The sequence below is a fragment of the Rhinichthys klamathensis genome, unplaced genomic scaffold (assembly GCF_029890125.1).
Source record: "Rhinichthys klamathensis goyatoka isolate OS25496 unplaced genomic scaffold, OSU_Roscu_1.1 h1tg000738l_1, whole genome shotgun sequence".
NCBI lineage: Eukaryota > Metazoa > Chordata > Actinopteri > Cypriniformes > Leuciscidae > Rhinichthys > Rhinichthys klamathensis.
The window spans coordinates 322,191-346,729 of record NW_026607150.1 but is presented as its reverse complement, the minus strand read 5'-3'; the positions used below and the strand labels follow the sequence as shown (position 1 = coordinate 346,729).

The window sequence follows — 24,539 nt, the reverse complement described above, 5'->3', positions numbered from 1 at the left end:
GGTTAGTGACCATCGGTTGTACACTACTTTTCAAAATGCATTCTGGGATACATTGAGTGGACTATATAGGGTATAATAATCATCACTATACATTCGGACAGCACTGCAAAATGGCGAGCTCACTATATAGTCCACTATATAGTGAGTAGTGGGAGATTTCGGACACAGCCATTGATCAGTGAACATAAACTGTACTTGCTTGATGCGTGAGAATGAACCTCATTGGTTCCCGCATGCTTGAGCTTTCGTTTACCACATCGAAAACCTCTCAGATTTCATGATGAATGAAAGTCTTACGAGTTTGGCGAGTAAATAATGACAAAATTGTCACTTTTGGGTGAACTGCTCCTTTAAGGAGCTACACATTTTACAGATTGATGTCATTTAAATACAGCCAATAAATTGGCAAGAGAATTCAGAAGGGAATTAATGCATCGATTTGGTCTTACACGAGCGCTGGCAAAGAAATAAATAATCCTCGAGTCTGAAGACCAACTGGAAAGATTGTCGTCCTTCATCTCATAATTACAGTAATTCCAACAGGACATAAATGCAGCATTTAATCTGGATCAAGACCCCCAACATAATGAGCACAACGCATGAAGAACAACTCACAATCGCTGTTGAAAGCACTCACTGGAAGTGACGGACATGCCGTAGATCGGGTCTTTTTAATGTTTCGACGGTAAAACACAAACTAGTCTGGAATATTGCTTTGCGGCAGCTATTTACAGAACTGCGAAACAAACAAATAAAAAAAGTAGTCACAAATAAATCTGATCTAGACACATACAGCTCACATTCTTGCTTGTTTTGAGTGGTCCTCTTCCAAAACAATAAAAAAAAAAAAAAACTGTAAACATAAAAAATTACACTTTATTTGTCGTTTTCGTGGAATCATCTCTGCGAGCAGTACATTAGCCTCATGATCACTCGTGTTTACCCTTTATAAACCTTTAAATTCAGTCCCGCTGGAATCAGCTGCTCCCAAAGAGCAACGGTTTTCCCAGTGGATTCAAGTAAACAGAATTTCTAAGTCTCACATTGTTCTACTCCGTTATTTTATTCCTCAGGGAAAGCACGCCTTTGACTGGAAGTTTCCTAAGAGCTTTCTGACTGCTCTCTCTCCCCCCTCTTTCTTTCTTTCTCTCTCTCGCGATCAAAGCGCAAACCTCATTTTCATCTCAGGGAACAAAGAAAACCAACAAGAAATCAAAACAGACAAAGATTTGTGTTTCTGTTTTCCAATCCTTCCAATAAACCTGTGATCTGTGGCCCCTAAAGTTACACGTTTTCTTCTCCTTGTTTAATTTTTCCATTTCGCTTACACACACACACACGCGCGCACACACACACACACACACACACGCACGCAACAGAATGAACATTTGTTTGGAAGCAAGGTCTCCTGGTGGCAAGTCACAAATTTTCAGAGGTCACATTTTCCGCACGTGTTGGATGATTTGTTATCCTTCTATACTTGTTGTGGTTGTTGTTGTGTGTCTAGTCCCGCTTGTCTTGGAGCTGCTGCTTCCAGGCCTCGTTCAAGTAAACCAGTCGCTTGTAGTTGAGCACAAACAAGATGAAGTTCAGTAGGTACGTGGTGACGCAGATGAAGCAGAAGTCCTTAAGGACGAAGTAGAGAATGTAGCCCAGGTACAGGGAGCCCATCACCGACGCGATGGAGGTGGTCATGAGAATCAAAGCGGCCATCGCACTGGCCGTCAAACCTACACACACACACACACACACACACACAGCAGTTAATGCACTGAAGCACTGCCAACATGAATTCACTGCCACATCAACTGAATTCAATATAATAACCTTCACACAAATGATGGTATGTGTAAGAATATGTAGATAAAAATGATGCAGCAAATTTATTTATTCATCATTAAATGTCATTCAGCATTATAAAGCTATATTCACAGAAACACCTATGTAATAACTAAAAGCAAAATACAACTAAACCATTTGCATTATAAAATCAACTGCAAAAAGTCATTTCATTAAAAAAAAATTACTATTTTTTTAAAGATTACTATTTTTGCACACATACCGTGTGTGTGTGTGTGTGTGTGTGTGTGTGTGTGTGTATATATATATATATATATATATATATATATATATACACACACAATATGGAAATAATAGTAATAAACAATATAATTCTTATAGAAAATCCAGTATAAAAAAAAACATTTTTAGTTATTTTAATGCCACATCAGCAAAGACATAATATAAAGACTTATTTGGTACACTACACACAAATAGATGTGTAAATAAATATACAATAAAATATGGGAATAATAATAAACAATATTCTTCTTATAACAAAAAATATGTTATCAGTTGAATCACAGTAAAATAAACAAATTTCAGATTTCGAGTTAGTTTAAACACTAATAATTGCTCTATAGATCACATTGAAATCCAGATCTTGCTGGTGTGTTACAAGATAAATCCAAGCCAAATGTACTCAACTCCTTCACTTGTCACTTCACATGCCAAAACAATGAATACTGAATGAATGACACGTATTGTCACTCAGGCTGTGTTTCTATTTCTGTAACACACAGAGACGCTGCCTATGTAGAGCGTTTCAAATCACACACTCATGAGGTTGCATTGCAGTTAAGATGATGCTTTAAAGGGTGAGTGCATTCATAGACATGCAGCTAAATTGGTTGAGTGTCAAAAGAGTGGGTGTGGCTTATGACGAGGGGGCGGGGCATTGTCAGGCTTGACCTTTCCTCCACTAATCATCGCTTGACCCCTTCGGAAAAGGGAACGTTTCTCCTGAACAGAGGGCATTCAACACACACACACACACAGTCTGGCTATTCATAGTCATGAAATTTCATTAGGGCAAAGCAGGACAAAAAGATCACACACACACACATTAACGCAGCAGACAAGGACAGGAGAGAGGAAGAACTTCAGACTCACGTCTGAGATTCGGGTCATAGTGGAGATCATGATTTCAGAAATTAAAAACATGTTCAAGTGTCTGTTGGTTCAAGGCTACACACACAACACGAGGGATCTGTTGCAAAACCTAGCGAGCTCGACAGACAGCAGCCTTTAAAGGGCCACTTTATAACACAAAAATAGCACGTTTTAATTCATACATTAAACCTTTGCTGTGAAGTAGCTCATCTGACAAAAAAATGCAATGTTTTTGAAAAGGAATTGTTCTTTTTTCACTTGATTCATTGATCAAGTGAAAAAAGCTGTTAAAATTTAATAAATTAATTTGATTACCACCGTTTTTGATGATAAATTTGTAGTAAAGCGTAAAACACAGAAACAACATGGAGTTTGCAAAACAGATTTCATAGGGACCGGTTATTGTTAAAGTTTTCTGATTAAACTTTAATTAAACAATTAAAGCAAGACACCACACGTGAATAGGGTAAAAAGGATCTAATTTTGAAAAATTGTTTGTATTACAAAAAAATGTTGTTTAAATAAGAAATAAATGAAGCATTTTGTCAATTAAATATAAAACTAATTGGCAAACATTTCCAGAACAGAAATCTGAACACAGGTTCAAAATGTGTTTCATTTTGTTGACATATTAAAGGTTTTTACAGAGGGGATTTTGGATCTACCTTTTTATCACTCCAGAAATCAGAAAATACTGTCAACAGACAGAAAAATACATTAACAATGTTTTTAGGAATACCAATCAAATGATATATGAACATCTTCAGAATATATAGGTAGGAATAAAAGTGTGTTTAAGCTGCTGAAGTGGATATTTCCGATTTGAATGATATGGATTGAAATTTAAATCTACAGACACAGATAGATCAAATAAAATAAAACGCTTAAATCTTTGGATGTTTTCTTTCCACTAGTCTGAAAAAAAGACACGTCATGAAAGCAAATCTCAAAATTGAACGGTGCATAAAAAAAAAAGTTTTTGCCTTGCATTAAAATGGAAAATTTGGGGGTAAAAATGAAAACTGACTTGGTATTTGGCGTAGCAAGCGCCACAATACAGTCTTTAATTGCCACTTTAGAAGGCAGCTCAGTAGGTTTTGCCGTTCGTTTGAGTAACTGAACTAACAGCGTCTCCATTCATTCACGTGTCGATAAGAAAATAAGAAGAGAAACTGCACAGTAAATGTAAAACAGTTTAAAGGAAGTGCAAAACGATTCCACGCTTACAACCGTCCATCACTCAGAGAGCCAACTGCACGCTGGCGTTATGCAAATGTGCTGCAATAGTGTGAAGAAAGACTTCAGTGTGTCCAGTTATAGAAGCACAATGAACCTGAGGACAGATCAGCAGAGCCAAACACGCAGAAGAACTTGAGTCAGCAAAGCCCACATGACCGCTGAGGAATGAAGAACGGGACATTATGAGGCAGGCGTGCGTGTAGGAATCAGTCAGGACTACACTGAACAAAATTAAAAACAACACTTTTTTTTTTTGCCCCCATTTTTCATGAGCTGATCTCAAAGCACATTTTAGGCCTTGTCCACACGGACACGGTATTTTTATAACCGGAGTTTTTCCTCCTGCGTTTAAAAAAAAAAGTCTCTGTTGTCTACATGAAAATGCAAACATAAATGCAAACATAAACGATATATCCCTAACCGTAAAGCCACGTTGGCCAATCAGAAGCCTAACAAAAAGTTATTACTGGTTCCGGTAGTCGGATAACGGCGCACAATCAGTGTTGCCAGATTGGGCGGGTTCCCGCCCAATTGGGCGGTTTTGAATTTGATTGTGCGGGTAAAAAAGGGTTTGGGCGGGTGGTCAAAATTTGGGCTGGTTTGGGATCATTTCGGCGGTTTTCAAACATCTACATTTTAAAGTCTAATCTAAAAAACGAAACTAAAGTGCATGTAGTCCATAAAACCAGTCATCATGACATTACTGTACACACACGCTCATGCAGAGTCAGCTGGCGCTAGTGTTGACATCACCGACGAGCACGCACTTTTAGCCAATCAGCGATCCGCAGGCAGACGCGATTGAGCGCGAGAAGTTGTAGCTGTATATTAAAGTGATCGCTAAGGCAAAGTGCCAACTATACAAAAGAGTGTACAGTAGTGAGCAACTCTAAAAAACGCACACGTGGAAGGAGATCACTCTATGGTGAATATAACTCTGAGAGGAGAGCACAGTTGAATGACTTGAATTGAAATCAAAAATGGGACGATTCCTGTCCATATCATATGTGCACACTAGCCTAACCAAACATCTGCAACTTTACACCATCCAGACTGCACTCTACTTGTCCCTGACGGCAGCTGAAAAAGGTTTGAATCAACGATGAATCCGTTTTGACTGCTAAATTCTGCGTTATGTTCTGCAATGTGTACTTCCGAGGGTTAAAGTCATCGGTTCATTTCTTGATTGCCGTTTTGACAGTGTCCACCTGGACATTTTAGTCATATTGGCTAATTCTCCTTAATTATTGCCCTGTTTTGATCTGTTTTGCTGGAAAATTTATTTATTTTTTATTTTATTTTATCATCGTTATTTTGTTTTAAGTAGATACAAATTGTGCTTATCAACCTTAAATGACATGGTAATGAAATTATATCACATTATTTTGGCAGTAAAATTTTGGGCGGTTTTTTCTTGTAGTGGGCGGGTTTTGGTGAGCTTTTGGGCTGGAAATCACCGTCCCAATCTGGCAACACTGCGCACAATCTGACATCAAACACAGCGGATAACGGCGCACCTAGGGATGGGACGGTGTGAAAATTTCATATCACGATTATAGTGTCCAAAATTATCGTGATTATCAATATTATCACGGTTTTGTTAAAATGAGATGAAAGTGTTCAAAAAGAACACTTTTGAAAACATTTCAACAAGTTTTATATTTGAAAATCAACAAACAACAAATAAAACAAGCAGGTCTATGCAGTTTTTTAAGCAAGATTCTATTCTGTGGCATTTCCTTCTTTATAATGACCGTCGTCAATAGCAACTAGGGGTGTAACAGTACATGTATTCGTATTGAACCGTTTCTGTACGAGGCTTCCGGTTCGGTACGCATACAAACTGAACGATTCCTAGGACCATTTTTCCTGCCGAAAAAATCCGCGCTGGCGCGATCACCACAACGTTGCGCAACATCAAATGGCAAACGTAATGAAAGCGGAACGAAACTGCGCTACTCATTATATTGTGCTTCACGGATCGCAGTTCGGACCAGCAACATCTGTGCAGCGCGAGCCGATCTTGATCAAGCGACACTGTTACAACACAGCGCTAAGATCCAGTGAAGAAAACATTTGAATTCGCCACTGAAGTAATAACATCGCTGCGAGATCTAGTGAGAAGCATTCACACTTCTCCGTTATTAACCGTAGATCTCTATTAGATCAAACAGCGCTGACGTGGACACCAGGAGAAATATTGTGCCGTGAATGAACTAGTAATAGCTACTTTACGTCCACAGACCAGCAACATTCACCATGGATTTAATATAGTAACACTAAATGTAACCAGTTTGGCTGGAATAGTGAAATGCTTTCAAGTACTTCACACATCTTTTTCCAGCACTTCAAAACTCAAATATTATATAAATAAATATACAAAGAGTTCAGATGCAAAAGCCTCTAAGTGCCCTTTGAAATTTTCTTCTAGTATGATAATTTTTATGAAGCTTGTATATTTAAGTTCAGTAATTTCACTCAAATGACAATTAAAAGGTAATCTTCACTGCCATTTAAGTGAAATTACTGAACTTAAATATACAAGCTTGATAAAAATGATCATTCTAGAAGAAAATTTCAAATGGCTTTTGCATCTGAACTCCTCCTATATTTAAATGTTATTTTTAATGTGATGACCAAAACATTATTCGTTCATCCTTCAAAGATGACACCCATTTATAAACCAGAAAGTTTCAAGATTTAGGAAAACTCACACTTATTTAAAAAATATTTTTTCTTTTAACAAATAGGAAATTTCTCTGGCAATTCTTACTTTTTGCTGTATCGAAAACGTACCGAACCGTGACTTTAAAACCGAGGTACGTACCGAACCGTTATTTTTGTGTACCGTTACACCCCTAATAGCAACACATTATTACACGGCGCACATCTATGCATCACAACGGACACGCGCTCTTGTTTCATTCAAATACAACTTGCCGTCTTGCGTCTCCCGTTTTATCGGAGTTGATTTATTGTTTACAGAGTTTGATAATATTGTTGTGATCATCTTGTCTGGACGATTGTTTTGTACGCTGTACAAAATGGATTTATAAATGGGTAAGATTTAAAACATTAATCTCAATTCAATATGTCCCCGCAATATTTGAGAGAAATAGGCCTTGTGTACATAGAAAAAGTCTTAGATCTTTGAGTTCAGCTCATGAAAAATGGGGGCAAAATCAAAAGTGATTGTGTTTAAATGTTTGTGGTGGTTTTTAAACCGTGATGACTTTACAGAAAATATATTTCATGCTCCCATTATCATAGATTACATGCATATCTGTTTTTTTCAGCGACGACTGTGGTTGTTTTGCGCAAATTCAGGTTGTAGTAATTTCATTGAATCTCTCACACACACACACAAAATGTCTAGGTCATATTTCATCCCAGAAGCAAAAAGATTATTTTAGGATCATACGTTTTTTGTCATGGCAACATCATTTTTCATGACATTGAAAAATTATGACATCCCTATTAAACAACCGTGGCAAAATTAGACATCCCTATGGAGAAAATGAATGAACGAGTTTTTACTTTGACTTTTTTCACTCTGCTAACAATGTTTTAGTTATGATAATCATACACCCAGACGAAGGGAATAAGAAATATAAGAGAAGCTGATACAGCAGTAACTCAAACACATTTGTCTAACAATCTGTCAAGACAGGAGATTGGCGCATAAGAGTCGTGAGGTTAAACTAAGGTTGTGAATGTTTGACATGTGCTTTATCATTGAAACGCCTAGAGATTTCACCCGTCAGTGGTGACATATGCACAAGCGAGGCCGCTTTAGATTACAGACATTAAAGTTCCTTATATAACCTGAGACGCCCGCACATCCCTTACAGTATCAGTCTCAATCCTGTTTCAGGAAACGATACGAGTTAACTTTCATCTCTGGCTAATACCAGACACTGTACACTACACAAACTGATGTGAACTATCAGGTGTTTCACAAATAAACCTAGACGGAGACAGGAATGTTATCACCTACGAGTTTCAACATAAATCCCCCCACTAGTAAATGTAGTTTAAGGCGCTGGAAACACCACGCGTGTTCATGCGTTTAAATTATGGCTGCTTGATTATGGGAAAAATCGTAATTTAACACCATTGACTTTGGAAACTTCACCTATTATTTTATTTTTAATTGTGTTTTTATCGGTGTATTTCATTGATCTTTGAATATATAATTAAACTGAAAAACATAAAAACAAACAAATTGGTAATTCAACATTGACTTTGGAAACACCACCTGTTTTTTATTTTATTTTTAATTGTCTTTTTATTAGTGCATTTCATTGATCTTTGAATATATAATTCAACTGAAAAACAAAAATGTACAAATAATAAATAAACAAATTGGTAATTCAACACCATTGACTTTGGAAACTTCACCTATTTCTTATTTTATTTTATGTTTAATTGTCTTTTTATTAGTGTATTTCATTGATCTTTGAATATATAATTCAACTGAAAAAATTTTTAAAACAAAAAACAAATTCGTAATTCAACACCATTGACTTTGGAAACCACCTATTTTATTTTTTATTGTTTTATTTTTTATTGTCTTTTTATCAGTGGATTTCATTGATCTTTGAATATATAATTAAACTGAAAAACATACAAACAAACAAAAATAAACAAATTCGTAATTCAACACCATTGACTTTGGAAACATCACCTGTTTTTAATTTTATTTTATGTTTAATTGTCTTTTTATTAGTGTATTCCATTGATCTTTAAATATATAATTTAACTGAAAAACAAAAGTAATTCAACACTATTGACTTTAAGAAACCACCTATTTTTTTTATATTTTTTTTTTTATTGTGTTTTAATCAGTGGATTTCATATCTTTGAATATATAATTCAACTGAAAAACATAAAAAATAAATATCAAAAACAATAAAAACAAATGTATGATATCAAAATAAGATGTTGCACTTCCACAACCTACTGAAAACTACTAAACACCATAATAGTTTCTCAATTATATTGTTTTCATAATTGTCAAAAGTCAAAATCAAGTCAAGTCAATTTTATTTGTATAGTGTTTTCACATACACATTGTTTCAAAGCAGCTTTACAGAAAAAAACATGATGTTAATGTTTATAATATCTTCATGGCATGCCTATCAGATTAGAGCTGGGTGATAATATGGTTTACATTTTTTGCGACGATACAAGCAGTTTATATCGCTCTATATAATATTGATACATAAGGTATCATGTAAAGAGCTGGGCGATAATACATTTTGCAACAATATAAAACAATCAAGCGGTTGATAAATTGTAAGTGAAAATAGCCCTAGTGTAAATACAGCTATATTGAACAAAAGTGCACAGAGAAATCTCAACACATTTTTAAAAGTTAAACTTGATGCAGAACGGACAGTAACAATGCACGCAATGACCAAAGACATTCATCAGAGACCAATAGACACGTTAGCTTGAAATATCAAGATTCTGGCCATAAAGTAACATTTATTATGGCATATACTTTCTATACTGGTGCATCCCTAATAAAGTACCTGTTAGGGCTGTCACTTTACGTTCGAAAATCGATTGCACAATCGATCAGACCAACCAACACAAGTTTCGAAAACGAAAATAGGGAATCGATTTTTTTTTTTTTACCAAAAACGTGTTTTAGGCGGACAGATCAATACAGGACACAGAACATGTAGGATGCTGGAAAATAACTGTCTTTTCTGTCAACCAAATGCTTTTTAATATTCGCTATTGCTTCAATGCAAGTGAACAAGCGCGCCGTTATTTGTTGCGTAGTGATGTGTGTGTGTGTGTGTGTGTGCTCAAGTAAGCCAGAAATGCGCAGATTCTGCAATACGCTGTATTTAATATATCATGAGGATCACGAGTTGCGTATTTGCGCTAAATCCGCGCAGATTTGTCTTCCACAGCAAAGTGAGTAAACACAGAAACACGCCAGATTGGCTCGTGATTTGACAGCGTTTCCCGCCAAAGTTCATTTTTACCCGCATTTGGCCGGTCGGAGGGTGTTAATCTCAATCTCTGAATGCTGCACTCATTGTGTTTGTCATTGTGCTGAAACTCCACGCCAATAAATCATCAGAAATATTGCTGACTTGTGCGTCTCAAGCGCCCTCTTTACATTCGTCCTAATGCCTGTTAGGTGTCCGTGGATTTCCCTATATTTGGTGTTGAAAATGGAAACGTCTTTAGACAGATATATTTAGCGATTCAATGAACACTTATGTCTCAAAAATCGAACCTGATTTTTTCACAAAAGTGACAGCCCTAGTACCTGTTCATGTGAAACGGTGGCATTATCTGCTTATCAATGCGGTTTATGATTGTTCTTACCTAGTAACAGCTGAAAGACATAAAAGAAAATCCCATAGACACTGTTTGGCTGGTTTACTGCACTGTCGTTCCCAAAAATGGATCCCAACAGTCCAAATCCTCGACCCCATCTAGAGACAAGATGAAAACACAACAGAAAGAAACAGTAAAAAAGCAGAAGTTGAAAGCAGACAACATGAGATATATATATATATTAGTGCTCTGGGCTCCTCTTGGGAACACAAGAACATTAAGACAGAATATTTGGCCTAAATCAAAACTACACAATGATCAAGGCAGCAGCATATAAACAGATCAGTTTCCCTTTATTGGTGCGAACTGAGATTTCTGACCCAAATTGATTGAAATTACACCAACAAAGGAGAAATGTGGTGGTTTCCAGTCACATCCAATTCCAGCATTTGCAGTCCAAACACAGCTACATTGACTAAAATAGTCAATTTTAACTGCATTATATTTGCTACTTTTTAGTATGCAAGGATGTAAAAAATATTTATCTTGTCCATTATCTTGGATTTATTTTTTCCACCAGGCTCATCGCAAGGCATTTGCTAATTTGCGACTTGGCTATACAGTAGAAAGGAGAACACGTTCGATACCAGTGCTTCCTAACAAGAGAAAACAGAGAAAAAAGGCTGTTTTCTTCCCTTTTGTCACATAGATAGGAAAACTCCAACACCCATAATGCACTGGGCATGTTGCCGTCCAAGGCCACAGTCACCAGTCTGCTATGGATACACTTAACAGAGTCAAATACTCTAGGAAATACTTCTCAGCAAACTTTTAGTCATAATGCTGTCGACTTGTATTGTTCCCGGATGCAAGAATTCAAAGAGTAAACGTTCAGTGGGAGTGATGGTGCGTTCAAGATCGTATTTACGGGTTAAACCATGTCATAAATATGGAGTGGGAAGCTCAGGGTTTTCTTTAAGCCCCGATCTTTACGAGTTGAGGGTGTGTCAGTGAGAAATTTAGCAGTGATATTGTCAGACTTTTCTATTTACAGCGAAGTAAGCTCATTGCCACACAATATAATAGGGCTGTCACTTTACGTTCGAAAATCGATTACACAATCGATCGGACCAACCAACACAAGTTTCGAAAACGAAAATAGGGAATCGATTTTAACAGGCTTTTTTTTTTTTTACCAAAAATGTGTTTTAGGCGGACAGATCAATACAGTGCACAGAACATGTACGATGCTGGAAAATAACAATGTCTTTTCTGTAAACCAAATGCTTTTTAATATTCGCTATTAACTCAATGCAAGTGAACAAGCGCGCCGTTATTTGTTGCGTAGTGACGTGTGTGTTCAAGTAAGCCAGAAATGCGCAGATTCTGCGCGATACACTGTATTTAATATATCATGAGGATTCACGAGTTGCGTATTTGCGTTAAATCCGCACAGATTTGGCTTACACGAACTTCCCCAGCAAAGAAAAGTGAGTAAACACAGAAACACGCCAGATTGGCTCGTGATTTGACAGCGTTTCCCGCCAAAGTTCATTTTTACCCGCATTTGTACGGTCGGAGGGAGTTAATCTCAATCTCTGAATGTTGCGCTCCTGTTTGTCATTGTGCACGAAACTTCACGCCAATAAATCATCAGAAATATTGCTGACTTGTGCGTCTCAAGCGCCTCTTTACGCTCGTCCTAATGCCTGTTAGTTGTCCATGGATTTGCCTGTATGTGGTGATGAAAATGGAAACGTCTTTAGACATGGAAAATCGATTTTACGTCTCAAAAATCGAACAGGATTTTTTCACAAAAGTGACAGCCCTACAATATAACAATATAATATGTAACGATAAAGTATAAAGTGGCTTAATAAATTAAAAACAAAAAAGTAGGGATGCACGATGATATTGGTACAACATCGGTATCGGCCGATAAAAGCTTAAAATGACCATCATCGGCCGATATGAATATTTCTGCCGATGAGTCTTGCCGATAGGGTGGCGTGTTTCCTATGCGCACGTGACGACCGTGAACGAAGCATGAGCGCCAGCAACTTAAACTTCCAACTAGGGGTGTGCGTTAGAGATGCGCGGTTGGAGGTTACAGCCACGGACTCCGCGGATAAACCGCGGATCGGGCGGATGACGGGACGAAAAAAAAGTATTTTAATTAAATTCGGGCGGGTGGCGGGCGGTTGAACCAATCAAATGAATAATATACATTGTTAATATTGTTATCTGACTATACCTACATCCAAAAAATAAAAAATAAATCGAGCACACTTTGAAATAGTCAAATTTTCATCAGCTCGAGTCTATGCAGAGACTGCTTGTTGTTATCAGAGATGGCAACGCCGGCGAAGGAGGTACGTGACAAACTCAAAAAAGGAGAATTAAAAACAAAGGAAATAGAAAGTCAGAAAAGTGTTGCCTGGAATAAGTTGTGCGCTCTCTTGATATGCGCCCGTTCGATATTGTTTCTGGTAAAGGATTCCACCAAGTGGCCCAGACGTTGATTGACATTGGAGCTAAGTTCGGTCCTGTTGACGCTGGACGAGCCTGTTCTGAAGACTCCCGTTAATTTTGAATGCACGGGAAGAGAGCGGAGAGCGCGTCTTTTTCAGGCACAGTGCAATTCATTTTATACCATCAACAGGCCTAACAATCATATAATAAACTATAGAGCCATTAAAGAAACGCCGAAGTCACTATAGGCTTTTTCGTTGGTGCGCCATCAGCTATGCCTACAAAAGACAGATGAAATATAATATTAATAATTGATCCATGTCGGTATACACAGCCTAATATTTTATAATGAAAAATAGCCTACACAATCAAGATAGACTATTTACTTTTTAGCCTATTTATTAAATCCAGGAAATTGGTTAATGAAACATGGATTAAAATGAAGATACAATTAATACAAAACGAAATTCGCTTTAAAGAAAGTCTTTGTGCTTTTTTGAGGCCTCTGTGAAAGTTTAAAAATTCTTTTAGTGCCGCTTTCTGAGTGTTCGCGTCAGTAATGGAGAACTGTCACGTAACATTGTTGGCGCCCCATACAATAGCAGCATGTTGAAATTATGTGCCAAAATGCGTTTTCTATTAGGCTACAATGAACATATTGTACAGTAGCCTATCAGATAAGGTCAGGTTTGCCGAAGTGCGTTTAATTTAGGCTATTTATTTATTTTTGTCCCTGCGCGCCGATCGGAGACGGAGTTCACTGCTGATATTCTGAGAGCTTTCTAGTCTCGCGGCTGTCATCAGCAACGCCTTGTATCGCCCAATCAGCGGATGGCGGGCGGGTGCGGTTTTGAAAATTGGTCAAAAACGTTGGTGCGGATGGATGGCGGACGGATGATGAGTTTTGTGATGCGGTTGCGGATGAAATAATAGCCCATCCGCGCATCTCTAGTGTGCGTCTCACGCGGTTTTTGATCGTGGACGATTAAAATGTCTCCACGATCTGCTTTTGAAGAGAAATCATTGTATCGTGCATTCTATCTGTTCAATTCTGGCGCCTTCATCTCAACATACTGTACAACGCGACGTACATTCACATCACATCACATGTAAACGCAGAGGTAGAGTTACACTCACGGGACACTGCAATTCACAAAAGTTCATTATTTGCATGTGCGTCAAAGTCTTGCTAGTTAAACATGTCATTCACGTGCTGATGCGCTGTCCTAACATGCGCTTTTCTGAGCGCGTTACACCCGACACTCACAGGAACTAACAGCCGTCACAGCGCCTGCATACTGGACTAATCTTTCGAGTCTTATTGCGCTGAAACTGTCAAATACACACAAGGTTTACATAAACAAAGTTGGTTATGTCTAAAGTGAAAGCAAACAGAGAAAATCTACTTGTCAAATGCATGTATATTAGACGCGTGGCGTGCAGTTCTTAAAGAGACAGTAATAATATGCTGCCGCTTGTCCTTAAAGAGATAAAGGATAAAAATATGCACCCAGAAATAAAAAATTATGTCATTGTTTACTCACTCTAATGTTGTTCCAAACCTGTATTCATTTCTTTCTTGTGCTTAAATATTCTATGGAAGTCACTGAAGTACAGCAACTGTTTGGTTAGCCACATTCTTCCAAATAACTTTTATTTTCAACAGAAGAAAGAAATTTATTTGGGTTTAAAATAGGGCTGGGCGATAAAACGATAACGATAATTATCGCGATATATTTTTTCTCGATAAAACGATATCAAGAGGTCGATAAATGTTCGATAATGTGTATGCGCCAAAAGCGGAACGAAACTCATTTGAACCGCGCGCGCCTCACGGACTGTTTATCCGCTCGGCTCAAAGTCCAAACGGCAGCGCGAGCTCACTAGAGCAGACGCGTTTACTCTGATCGTCTCGCTCACCAGATCCAGTGAGAAGCGCTTAAGTTCAGCGAAGAACACAAATGTCCAGTTTAAATCAGTTCAAAGGCAGATGAAACACCGCTGACAAACAGGAGAAACACTGTGCGCAGCGAAACAGTAAGAATCTGAATTGATACTGAATCCATTTAGCCTACCATGGATTTACTGTAACGTTAGCCTAGTAATATTAACTGCACCATGAAATGTGGGAAATACATATTGAATTGTATAATATTATTAATGTAGAAAATGTATTAAATGACTAATGGAATATAATTACAGTATTTAATAATGTATTTAACTGTTAGGCTACTGTTTTTCATACAAATACCATAAAGTTACATTTTGCATGATAGTGAGGTGCTATAGGCTGTACCTGGCTTTATCTGTGGTTATCATGATCTAAATGCATAATACTGGATGACCAATGGTTAATTTTAATAAAACTCAAACAGTCAGAATATTACATTTTACCAAATAAAAATGTGGTCCTTAAATTAAAAAAAACAAAAAAAAACAGATGTTACTGTTTTTGTTAATGAACATAAATTTAACATAGTAGTATTAGCTTGAGTTAGGATGCAGATTTACTGTCAACTCACTGTCAAATATGCATTTCGAGACAAAACATGTAATTTGAATATTGCAGCCTGCACTGCAAACTGTGCTGAAGAAATGTTTTTCTTTTCAGATATTTATTTTGTTAAGGAAAAATGACAAATGTTTGAATGTTCTAGCTCAGATTTTTAAAACCACAACGCTCTGGTTTATACAACTTTCACTTAGGAGCAAAAATCTGCCTTTAAACTTGAAAGAAATAAAGATTTGACATTTATCGTGATAATTATCGATATCGACTGATATATAAAAAAATATCGTGATAAATTTTTTTGGCCATATCGCCCAGCCCTAGTTTAAAACAACTTGAGAGAGTAAATGATGACAATTTAAATTTTTGGGAGAACTATCCCTTTAATGTTAATAAAATAACAAAACACAGAGAGGAAATCACTCACTGCTCTTGACTGAGAACTTTAATAGAAGCTTTAAATAGCTTTTTTTGCACTTATATATCGGTATATAAAAATACAAATATATTGGTATCGGGCAAAATTAGTTTGAAAATATCGGCATATCGAATATCGGCCAAAACCCAATATCGCGCATCCCTACAAAAAAGCAAAGCACACCTGATGCACATTCCTAGTTCTTCATTTTCTAGGACTAGAGTTTAAGAACCTTGCTGTATTTTTGTGTAATTAATGAAGAGAAAGTACTGTCGAACACACCTGCCGTCGTAAACACGACTTCCCAGGAGGACTTGAACGCACCATGAGTTACTTTCAGTTTCTAGTGAAGTAGAGCTGCACAATTCTGGATAAATTGAGAATCACGATCTTTTGTTTTGAATAGAGATCACGATTCTCCCACAATTGACCCTTCGCAGGGAGTTTGATTGACAGGCGTTCTGACCAATTGACCCTTCGCAGGGAGTTTGATTGACAGGCGTTCTGACCAATTGACCCTTCGCAGGGAGTTTGATTGACAGGCGTTCTGACCAATTGACCCTTCGCAGGGAGTTTGATTGACAGGCGTTCTGACCAATTGACCCTTCGCAGGGAGTTTGATTGACAGGCATTCTGACCAATTGACCCTTCGCAGGGAGTTTGATTGACAGGCGTTCTGACCAATTGACCCTTCGCAGGGAGTTTGATTGACAGGCGTTCTGACCAATTGACCCTTCGCAGGGAGTTTGATTGACAGGCGTTCTGACCAATTGACCCTTCGCAGGGAGTTTGATTGACAGGCATTCTGACCAATTGACCCTTCGCAGGGAGTTTGATTGACAGGCGTTCTCTGACCAATCATAATCCGCCGAATCCGCCATTTTTGTCCGACAAAGCAGTCAGGAGAGTTAGTAGATTAACATTGGAGGATTTGAACATGAAAAACGGCGTGTACTGACGTCTTTCCGCGGTTAAAACAACACTCCTCCTTATGTTCATTCATGTTTATGAATTCATGCCCTTCCCTCAGATGCACTGAACTGTGACTCTTTGCCCCAATAGCCACACATGCACACACACACACACACACACACACAAAATGCACCAGACACTTTTACAATTGCTGCTCTCTTTCTTGTTGCATACTGTTTGCACTTTTTAATGTAAATCTATTTAAATTATCATGTGCCTAAAGTTAGTATTGTGATTTATATATATTTTTAATACTTGTCTGTGTTATGTTGGGGGTTTTACACCATGGGTCTGAGGGAAACGCAATTTCAATTCTCTGTATGTCCTGTACATATAGTAGAATTGACAATAAACTTGAACTTTATTTGATGCTATAAAATAAATTAAGAAAGAGATGATCGGTTCACGAGCAGCTTTAACTGAGGCTTTACAGCGATCTGTCAGACACATTAAAGAGCCAAAAAACTGCATTTATTGTTTACTTTTTTTTTTCTTTTTTTTTTTTTAAAACATTGAAAGTTGAGACTTTGCTTCATATTAAAAGTAATCTGGTCTGTCCTGTCTGTCAGCATGTTGCCTGTGTCCTCTCTGCTCCGCATTATGTATTGTTCACATGGTGTGGCGTGAGAGCGGCGTGGCTTGTCGGACATAGCATCAGTAACTAAAGGTTTTTAGTTACTGTTTTAAACTAAGTCTTTGTGAACGGTCAATTCTGAACAGACAACTAAACAAAATAGCATGTAATTTACTAGAGGTTCTGACAAAGTATTAACTGCTGCAGTCTATTTAAAATGTTGAATTAATTTGAATTAATTATTTAAAAAAATTAATTGGTTTGAATGAATGATTCAATGACACAATAAGTCACTTGTTGCACCTGGTGGCGTCACAATGTAATTGACAACAGTTATTTGAAGTGCCAAGTTATACTTTCAAAAGGATTTGCTCTATTTTGATAGAGCTGAATCATTCTCATTTAGGAATAAGATCGCGTGGGTGTTTAAATCGAGATTGTGGCCTTTTAACGATTAATCTTGCAGCTCTAAAGTGAAGGATCCAGTGCGTTGTAGGCAGAGGATAAAGGCGGCAAAGAATCGTAAATAGGGAGAACACGTTTCAGTCAACATTTCAATCTGGATGACCATGAGTGTTTTAGACCAAACGGAGGAGAAAAACTGCCGTTCTGCCCCGAGCAAAACGTATCGCGTTCAGGTAAGAAAGCTGTTGTCAGTGTTACATTTTTACCAAAATGTTGTTTAAAAAGTAGACAAAGTATGATATAAGTTTCAGTGATGAAGCTATACTTACAATAACTCTTCTGTTAATAACCCTCTGATGATCCGACTGTCCGTGGGCGGGGACGCAGGGATGCAAAAATGCGGAAGTATAATCTGTACATTTATGCATTTGGCAGACACTTTTATCCAAAGCGACTTGCATTGCATTTCAAGGCACACATTTACATTCTTTCCCTGGGAATCGAACCCATGACCTTGGCGTTGCAAGCGCCAATGCTCTACTGTTTGAGCTACAGGAAAGCTTTTTTTTTTTTTTACTGACAAATAAACATGAATTTCTAGCACGGAGAGTGAGTAAACATTGTTTATTTACATATAATACCAACACAACACAATACAAAGCATGCTGAAAATTTACAAAGTTACACTTTAAGAGTAAACTTGAACGTAGAAACTGGATTCCAATTATGGTTTATGTAGAACTGGAATCTGATTCTTATATGGGTCTGAAGTGTTTGAAAATCCTGAGAACTTTTTCTATAATCTAACCCTGAAAAAGGCGTGTAACAGCTTGGGATGTGCACGAATATTCGATCTGTAATTATTATTCGAAAAATAAAATACTATTCGAATTTTACTACATTGCTTTGCTGGCCGTAAATGCAGTGAATCCATGATAAATCCCAAGCACTAACTCGCAGTTATAATTAAATGCAATGGGTGGCGCTGTGGAGTGTTAACAAGTTGTGTGTATTTGATCACATAATGTTGTCGTCTGCCTCGCGAAGTTTGGAATTACTTGAAAACGATCTTACTAAATGGAATTACTTTTGATCGAATTAATTAATTAATTAATCTGAGTTATAATATCATCAACACAATGAGAAATCACATGAAATCCAAACAGTCGAATGAGGAAAGACAGCTGTCCATCACTGCATCACGACGGCAGGTAAGCCCAGCTGGACCCCGCGTGATCTGAAATAATAACTTATCTTACAGCAAAATGATTCTGAGACATATACTTCCTTTAAGTTTTGTTGAGGGGGACATGTTTAGTGCTGTTAGAAACTTAAAACACCGTTATCTTTGTGTCTCTGAAGCGTCTGTCAGCGAAGCGCCTTTTCTCACTCGAGCATAAATTGCTGGCGGCGCCCCTACATTGTGGATATTGTTTTTCTCAATAATAACGTGAAACAATATAAACACGATAATCATATGCTGACTCGAGTGTGTGTGTGCGTTCTGTACGATATCTGGCGCAATCTGCTCTATTAGGCGTTTTTTTCCCGTTCGCGCTGCTTAAGCAATGCTTTTGTTTTTTTTATATTTTTTGTTTACACATAGGCCTACTGTTTAATGTTTTCAACTAAAAGAAAACTTTAACATATATTGTAAGCTTGTTGTGTATATTGCCTAATTGTAAGCTTGTTCAGAAATGGTGACAAAAACGTGAAAAAAATTTAACTTAAAAAATAACGTCTTTTTCGTTAAACGTCATTTAAATAAACGAATTAATATTCGATTTTTATGAGCCCGAATATTCGAATGCTATATTTTTGAAAAATGCCCATCCCTAGTAACAGCACTTCAGCTTCATAACTTCCTACCAATGGAGTCATCAAAGAGCCAACCGTGCCAAACACCAGAGGTCATGCCCAATCTCTTCCATATGTCCCATCATTCCCAGTCAAAGCCACACATGAATAATAATGCAGTACAATCCTGATTCTGTTTCTAGCAATATTGCATCAAAGTGTCTCAGTGTACAGCTTTCCTGTAGCTCAAACAGTAAAGTGTTGGCACTTGCAACACCAAGGTCATGGGTTTGATTCCCTGGGAAATAACTGATAATGTAAATGTGTACCTTGAAATGCAATGCAAGTCGCTTTGGATAAAAGCGTCTGCCAAATGCATAAATGTAAATAAGTGTCTCCAACACAACAAAAATATCACGATTATTAGCAGGCAAAGTCTACATACCAGACATGCGTAATACATTTTTCACTTTTACGAGACGTCTAATACTCACTCACCGACTGTACTCTCAAAACATGCAAAAACAACTGAAGGATTGTGGAAGAATAACTGGAACAAGAAGCATGTTTTCCAGTTCACTGTCCATAGGCATTTCAAAAGTTACAAAATTACAATGTTGATAAGAATAAAAAAAGGTTTATTTGTACTTCAATTATTTGATGAGTAAATGAGCCACAATGGAATCACAAACTATACAAAATAAAAATAGATATAGTTATTGATTATGAAACAATGTAACAATATAAAACAATAGGATATAAACAATGAAAATCTAACAATATTAAACAATCAAACAACAAATATATATAGCATATAATTAGTTGCTCTATACATAGCAATTACATAAGCTTGATCACCCACAATGCTTTATGGGATTGGGCGTTCTCTGAAAAGCACTTTTAAAATGACGTTCATTGCCAAGGTAACAGTGATTTCTCTTAGTGATGGATCTCTGCAGGATTATGGGGTAGTCTGGGATTTTGCCTTTTAAAATTTCTTTCTTAAAGTTAAAATCACTAGGACTTGTGGCTTGTACATCAGCAGGTCTTGTCTGTAAATAGTCTCAGGTTCAGACATTACACAAACAAACTGTTGGCTGAACATCTGATGCATAAGGCACACAAAATTGGAAACACTTCAGGAGTTTCAAAGTCATCATCTGATTGGTTGAATTCTACAGGATTTCCGGGAGACGTGTGTCGCTTTCGTTAACGGTCTGCCTGGAAACAAAGCCGTCGTGATGCCAAACCCCCTCATGGAAAAAGAAAGCTGTTATGTTTATAACTGTGATAATGAGCGTTTATCAGGATCCATCAACTAAACACCGGGGGCACGTTCAAGTTCAAAATGGTATGCAACGTTTTGCTACGGTTTCCGGGTTGAACGTCATGTTTCCTGGAAACGGCGCGCACCGGTGTGCAACAGGGTTTGAGATACGTTTTCTCTTGTTTGGTGGGTGTGTCAGAACTGCAGTCCAATCAGCAGCAACATGTATATAAAGCACGCGGTATTAAAGTGAACTCGCACAATGGGTTCAAGGAAAGTCATTTACAAACGTGTTCGATGCAGTTCGGTATACGCAACAACTGAGGATATTAGAAGACATGTTTATTGTAAAAATATAGGATATCAACATAATGATGTAGTTGTTTATATTTTTAGCTTCATTGCAAGTGTATGGCATTTGGTAAATATAAACAATGGTAATTAAGTGCTTTTCCTAAAAATGAGAAAGAAAATACAGGGTATTAAAACAGTATGAACTACAAATAAAGTCAGTATGTGAGGATAAATAGATGTGTTTTAGTGTGAATTAGGTAAGATGTGTGCTTCCATTTCAGTTTCCACAAACCCCATCACTCGATTGGGATGTTCTCTTGTGTTCTGGGCGGCAAGTGCAGTAACTGTAACATCGGGCATATTTTGTAGTATTAAACGCATATTTATACCAATACTGTAGTTGCAACTCTTATGTCATCAGAACAGTGTGTTCAACAAATCACCGTTTCGGTTTAAAAAACGTTGTGCAACGTTTTGTCGGGGCTGAACGCAGCCCTGGATTTTCAATTATGTGAAGCATGTGAAGATAACGGGATAAACTCTGTAAAATACATCCAAGAGTTTTACACGCCGGTCTTTTATTGTAGGGACGTCAAATTGACATTTTCACGCCCCTAAACAAAACAAATTGTGATTGGTTGCTTTACATGTCAGTCAGACGGCCTCTTATCGGAAGTTATTGGCCAATTAAAGATGCGATGAGTCCAGACTAGTCTGTAAAGCTTTGTACATTACTGTTAAAAATCAATTTCCTTATGGAGAAAATAAATTGGATTTTTACTCCCAGAGCACAATTTTTGCTCTCTTTAACGACCTAGTCAATTCAATTTCTGATACCAATGCATGCATCAAAATAATGCTGTTATCTTCTGTTCTAGTGTCTGCATTTCAGGTTTGCTGCACTCCAAATTAATTCCACTATACTATGAACTTTAAATACAAGAGTTCACTGGTCTGAAACTGCAAACAAGCTACGTGCATTGAGCCATTAGACTATCTTTGGTTTGTCTGGCAACTCCAATCGAGATGAGATATATATTCCAATATATACTCCTCTTACAGCATAAAATAACATCTTTCTCCTGCAGAAACACTTAGAAATCCTTCCACAAACCTTTCGACAGGAGCACAGTGAAGACTCAATGATCAACGCTGTGTGGATTCATAGCAAAAGATCTCGATCACGTAAAGCCATCTGAAGTTAGTTCTTCTGCTGCACAATAAAATCTTATAAATGCTGGTTCCCTTTAAGAGCGAGACCTTAAGCCTGATTATGTAACGTTCCTGAAAACCTTCACCCAGCTGGGAGTTTTGTTTGGTTGTTTTCCCTGTTGAACACCCGGGACGTCCCTCTGTGAGCAAATAACCCAATCACCATAGACAAGATATGCTGAAACACAGCTTGAGTATCACTTTAACTACACTTGATGGTAATAAAATCAGTGACCATGATATATAATGATGTCCTATTTATCCCAGTGATGAGTGGGCACATCTACAGATTCACAGATAAAGCCAGAGACTCTATTAATACCAGATCTGCAAGACACATGAAGCACATCCAAAGCAGTTCTGTCTGCCGTCATCTCGATTAAAGCGAAAGAACCACATGGAATTATCAAAAAAATAATCCCTTATGACAGCTGATCTATGCTGATATGATTTTGGTAAGCTTGGGGTTTGTTTTCACAAAACAAATGTTGTTTTCCAGAAAGTGTGTCTGACTCAGTGTGTAAACTTCACGACTCCTGACAACCATATCAGCATATTTTATCCCCTCAACAAGTTGCTCAAAAGAAGTGGGGTTGTTATCGCTGAATCAACAGGAAAAACTATACTTAAAAGCAATGCAGAATCCGGATATTTAAAATGATTTTACATTATATATATATCAAATGAAGGATGCACCCTCACACGTTATCATTACATTATCATTATTACTTTGTTTATCGGTATAAATTAAGATATTATCATAGTTTTAACCATAAAATAAAGTAAGCACTATAAATAATTGCTAAACCACACCATTAAAGGTCAGATCATGTGTTAGGGTGTCTCCTTCAATAGTAAAATCAGGAACTGACTTCTCATAAATAAACCACACTGATTTCAAAGGTTACTAAAACAAAGTTGAACCCAGATCAAACCCATCCACTTCTTCAGCCATATCCATCAATAACACATTTAAAGGTGCAGATAAACGTCATCCTCAAAACATGAAGAGAAACAATTATGTTATGAAAGTGATGACAGGTATGAAACAGCCTGTTGTACTCATATTAGGGATGTGCTGTCAAGTTAGCTGAAGATGCTTATAAATAAATGAGTGCCTTTGATTTCACCCCGAGGCCACAATTTATTTATATTTATTTTCATAAATAAACGCATATGAAATAATATGTGTATTATTACAACATCCAGCGCACTGATATTGAACTCATTCACTCATTAGCACGGTTAGCATTAGCTGCTATCGCACTGTGTTTGTGTTTCACAAGACAAAAGCCACATTCAAATACAGCTTTAAAAGAAAGTCGTTTCATTTATATTTAGATGTATGGCCTACACCAATAAGCTTTCCAAGAAAACACCATAAACATAAGACTAATATTTTTATTTGATAAAATTCTCAGTCAGTAAGGCGGCCCGGAGCGACTCACCGGCTGTGTGTCAAAACCAACCGAAACCCCCTATCTAGACAGTATTTTCAGCTCTTCACACGCGAATCTAAACTCTGAAACGCCCCTAAAATGAACTAAAAAGAAACAAAAGGGGTCGAAATGTTGTTTTCGAGCGCTCAAACGCACATATGACAGACACAAACGTTGTCTATGTAGGGAACTCGCTAGGTTTTGACACACAGCCCCTCTCTCTCTCACCTGGACGTGAAGACTTTGGAGCAGCTGATGGAGCTGCTCAGGTCGCACATGGCGCGGTAACTGGCGTCGCGAGTCTTTTCCCTCTCCACATGGAAAGCGTACAGGGATATCAGGATTCCTGAGAGACACACGAGAAGCCTGACTATCCGCTCCCAGCGAGGGGTGGACACTCGCAAGACGGGCGCCGCCATTTTTTCCCGGCCTAAGCACGAACGCGCGCAGCCTCCCCTGCCTCAACCGTTGGGCGCGCGACGTGGAAAAGCGTCGGGACGTGTCATCAGACCATGGGGGCGTGGCTTGGGCTTAATGTGGGCGTGGTCTGTTCGACAGGGCTTGTGTCTATCAAGCGTCTCGCCATTCTTGTGTTAGTGGGGGCTTTCATAATAGAATAAAATTCAGGGCGTCTTTGTGTGGCCCTTTGCACTCTCATCTCACACCCGCATGTTGTAAAAAGCTGC

At 37.7% G+C, this 24,539-nt stretch overlaps 1 protein-coding gene across 1 annotated transcript; it reads right to left on the bottom strand.

Annotated features, from left to right (window-relative positions):
* Window positions 1–1,327: 1,327 nt before the first annotated feature.
* On the bottom strand, window positions 1,328–24,350 carry vkorc1l1 (vitamin K epoxide reductase complex, subunit 1-like 1). The gene is made up of 3 exons (XM_056242657.1): window positions 24,082–24,350; window positions 10,543–10,652; window positions 1,328–1,730 (listed from the first exon to the last, which is right to left on the bottom strand). Exons 1-3 carry the CDS (start codon window positions 24,270–24,272, stop codon window positions 1,504–1,506), a joined length of 528 nt encoding a protein of 175 aa, XP_056098632.1. The 5' UTR covers window positions 24,273–24,350; the 3' UTR covers window positions 1,328–1,503.
* Between the last annotated feature and the right edge of the window lie 189 nt (window positions 24,351–24,539).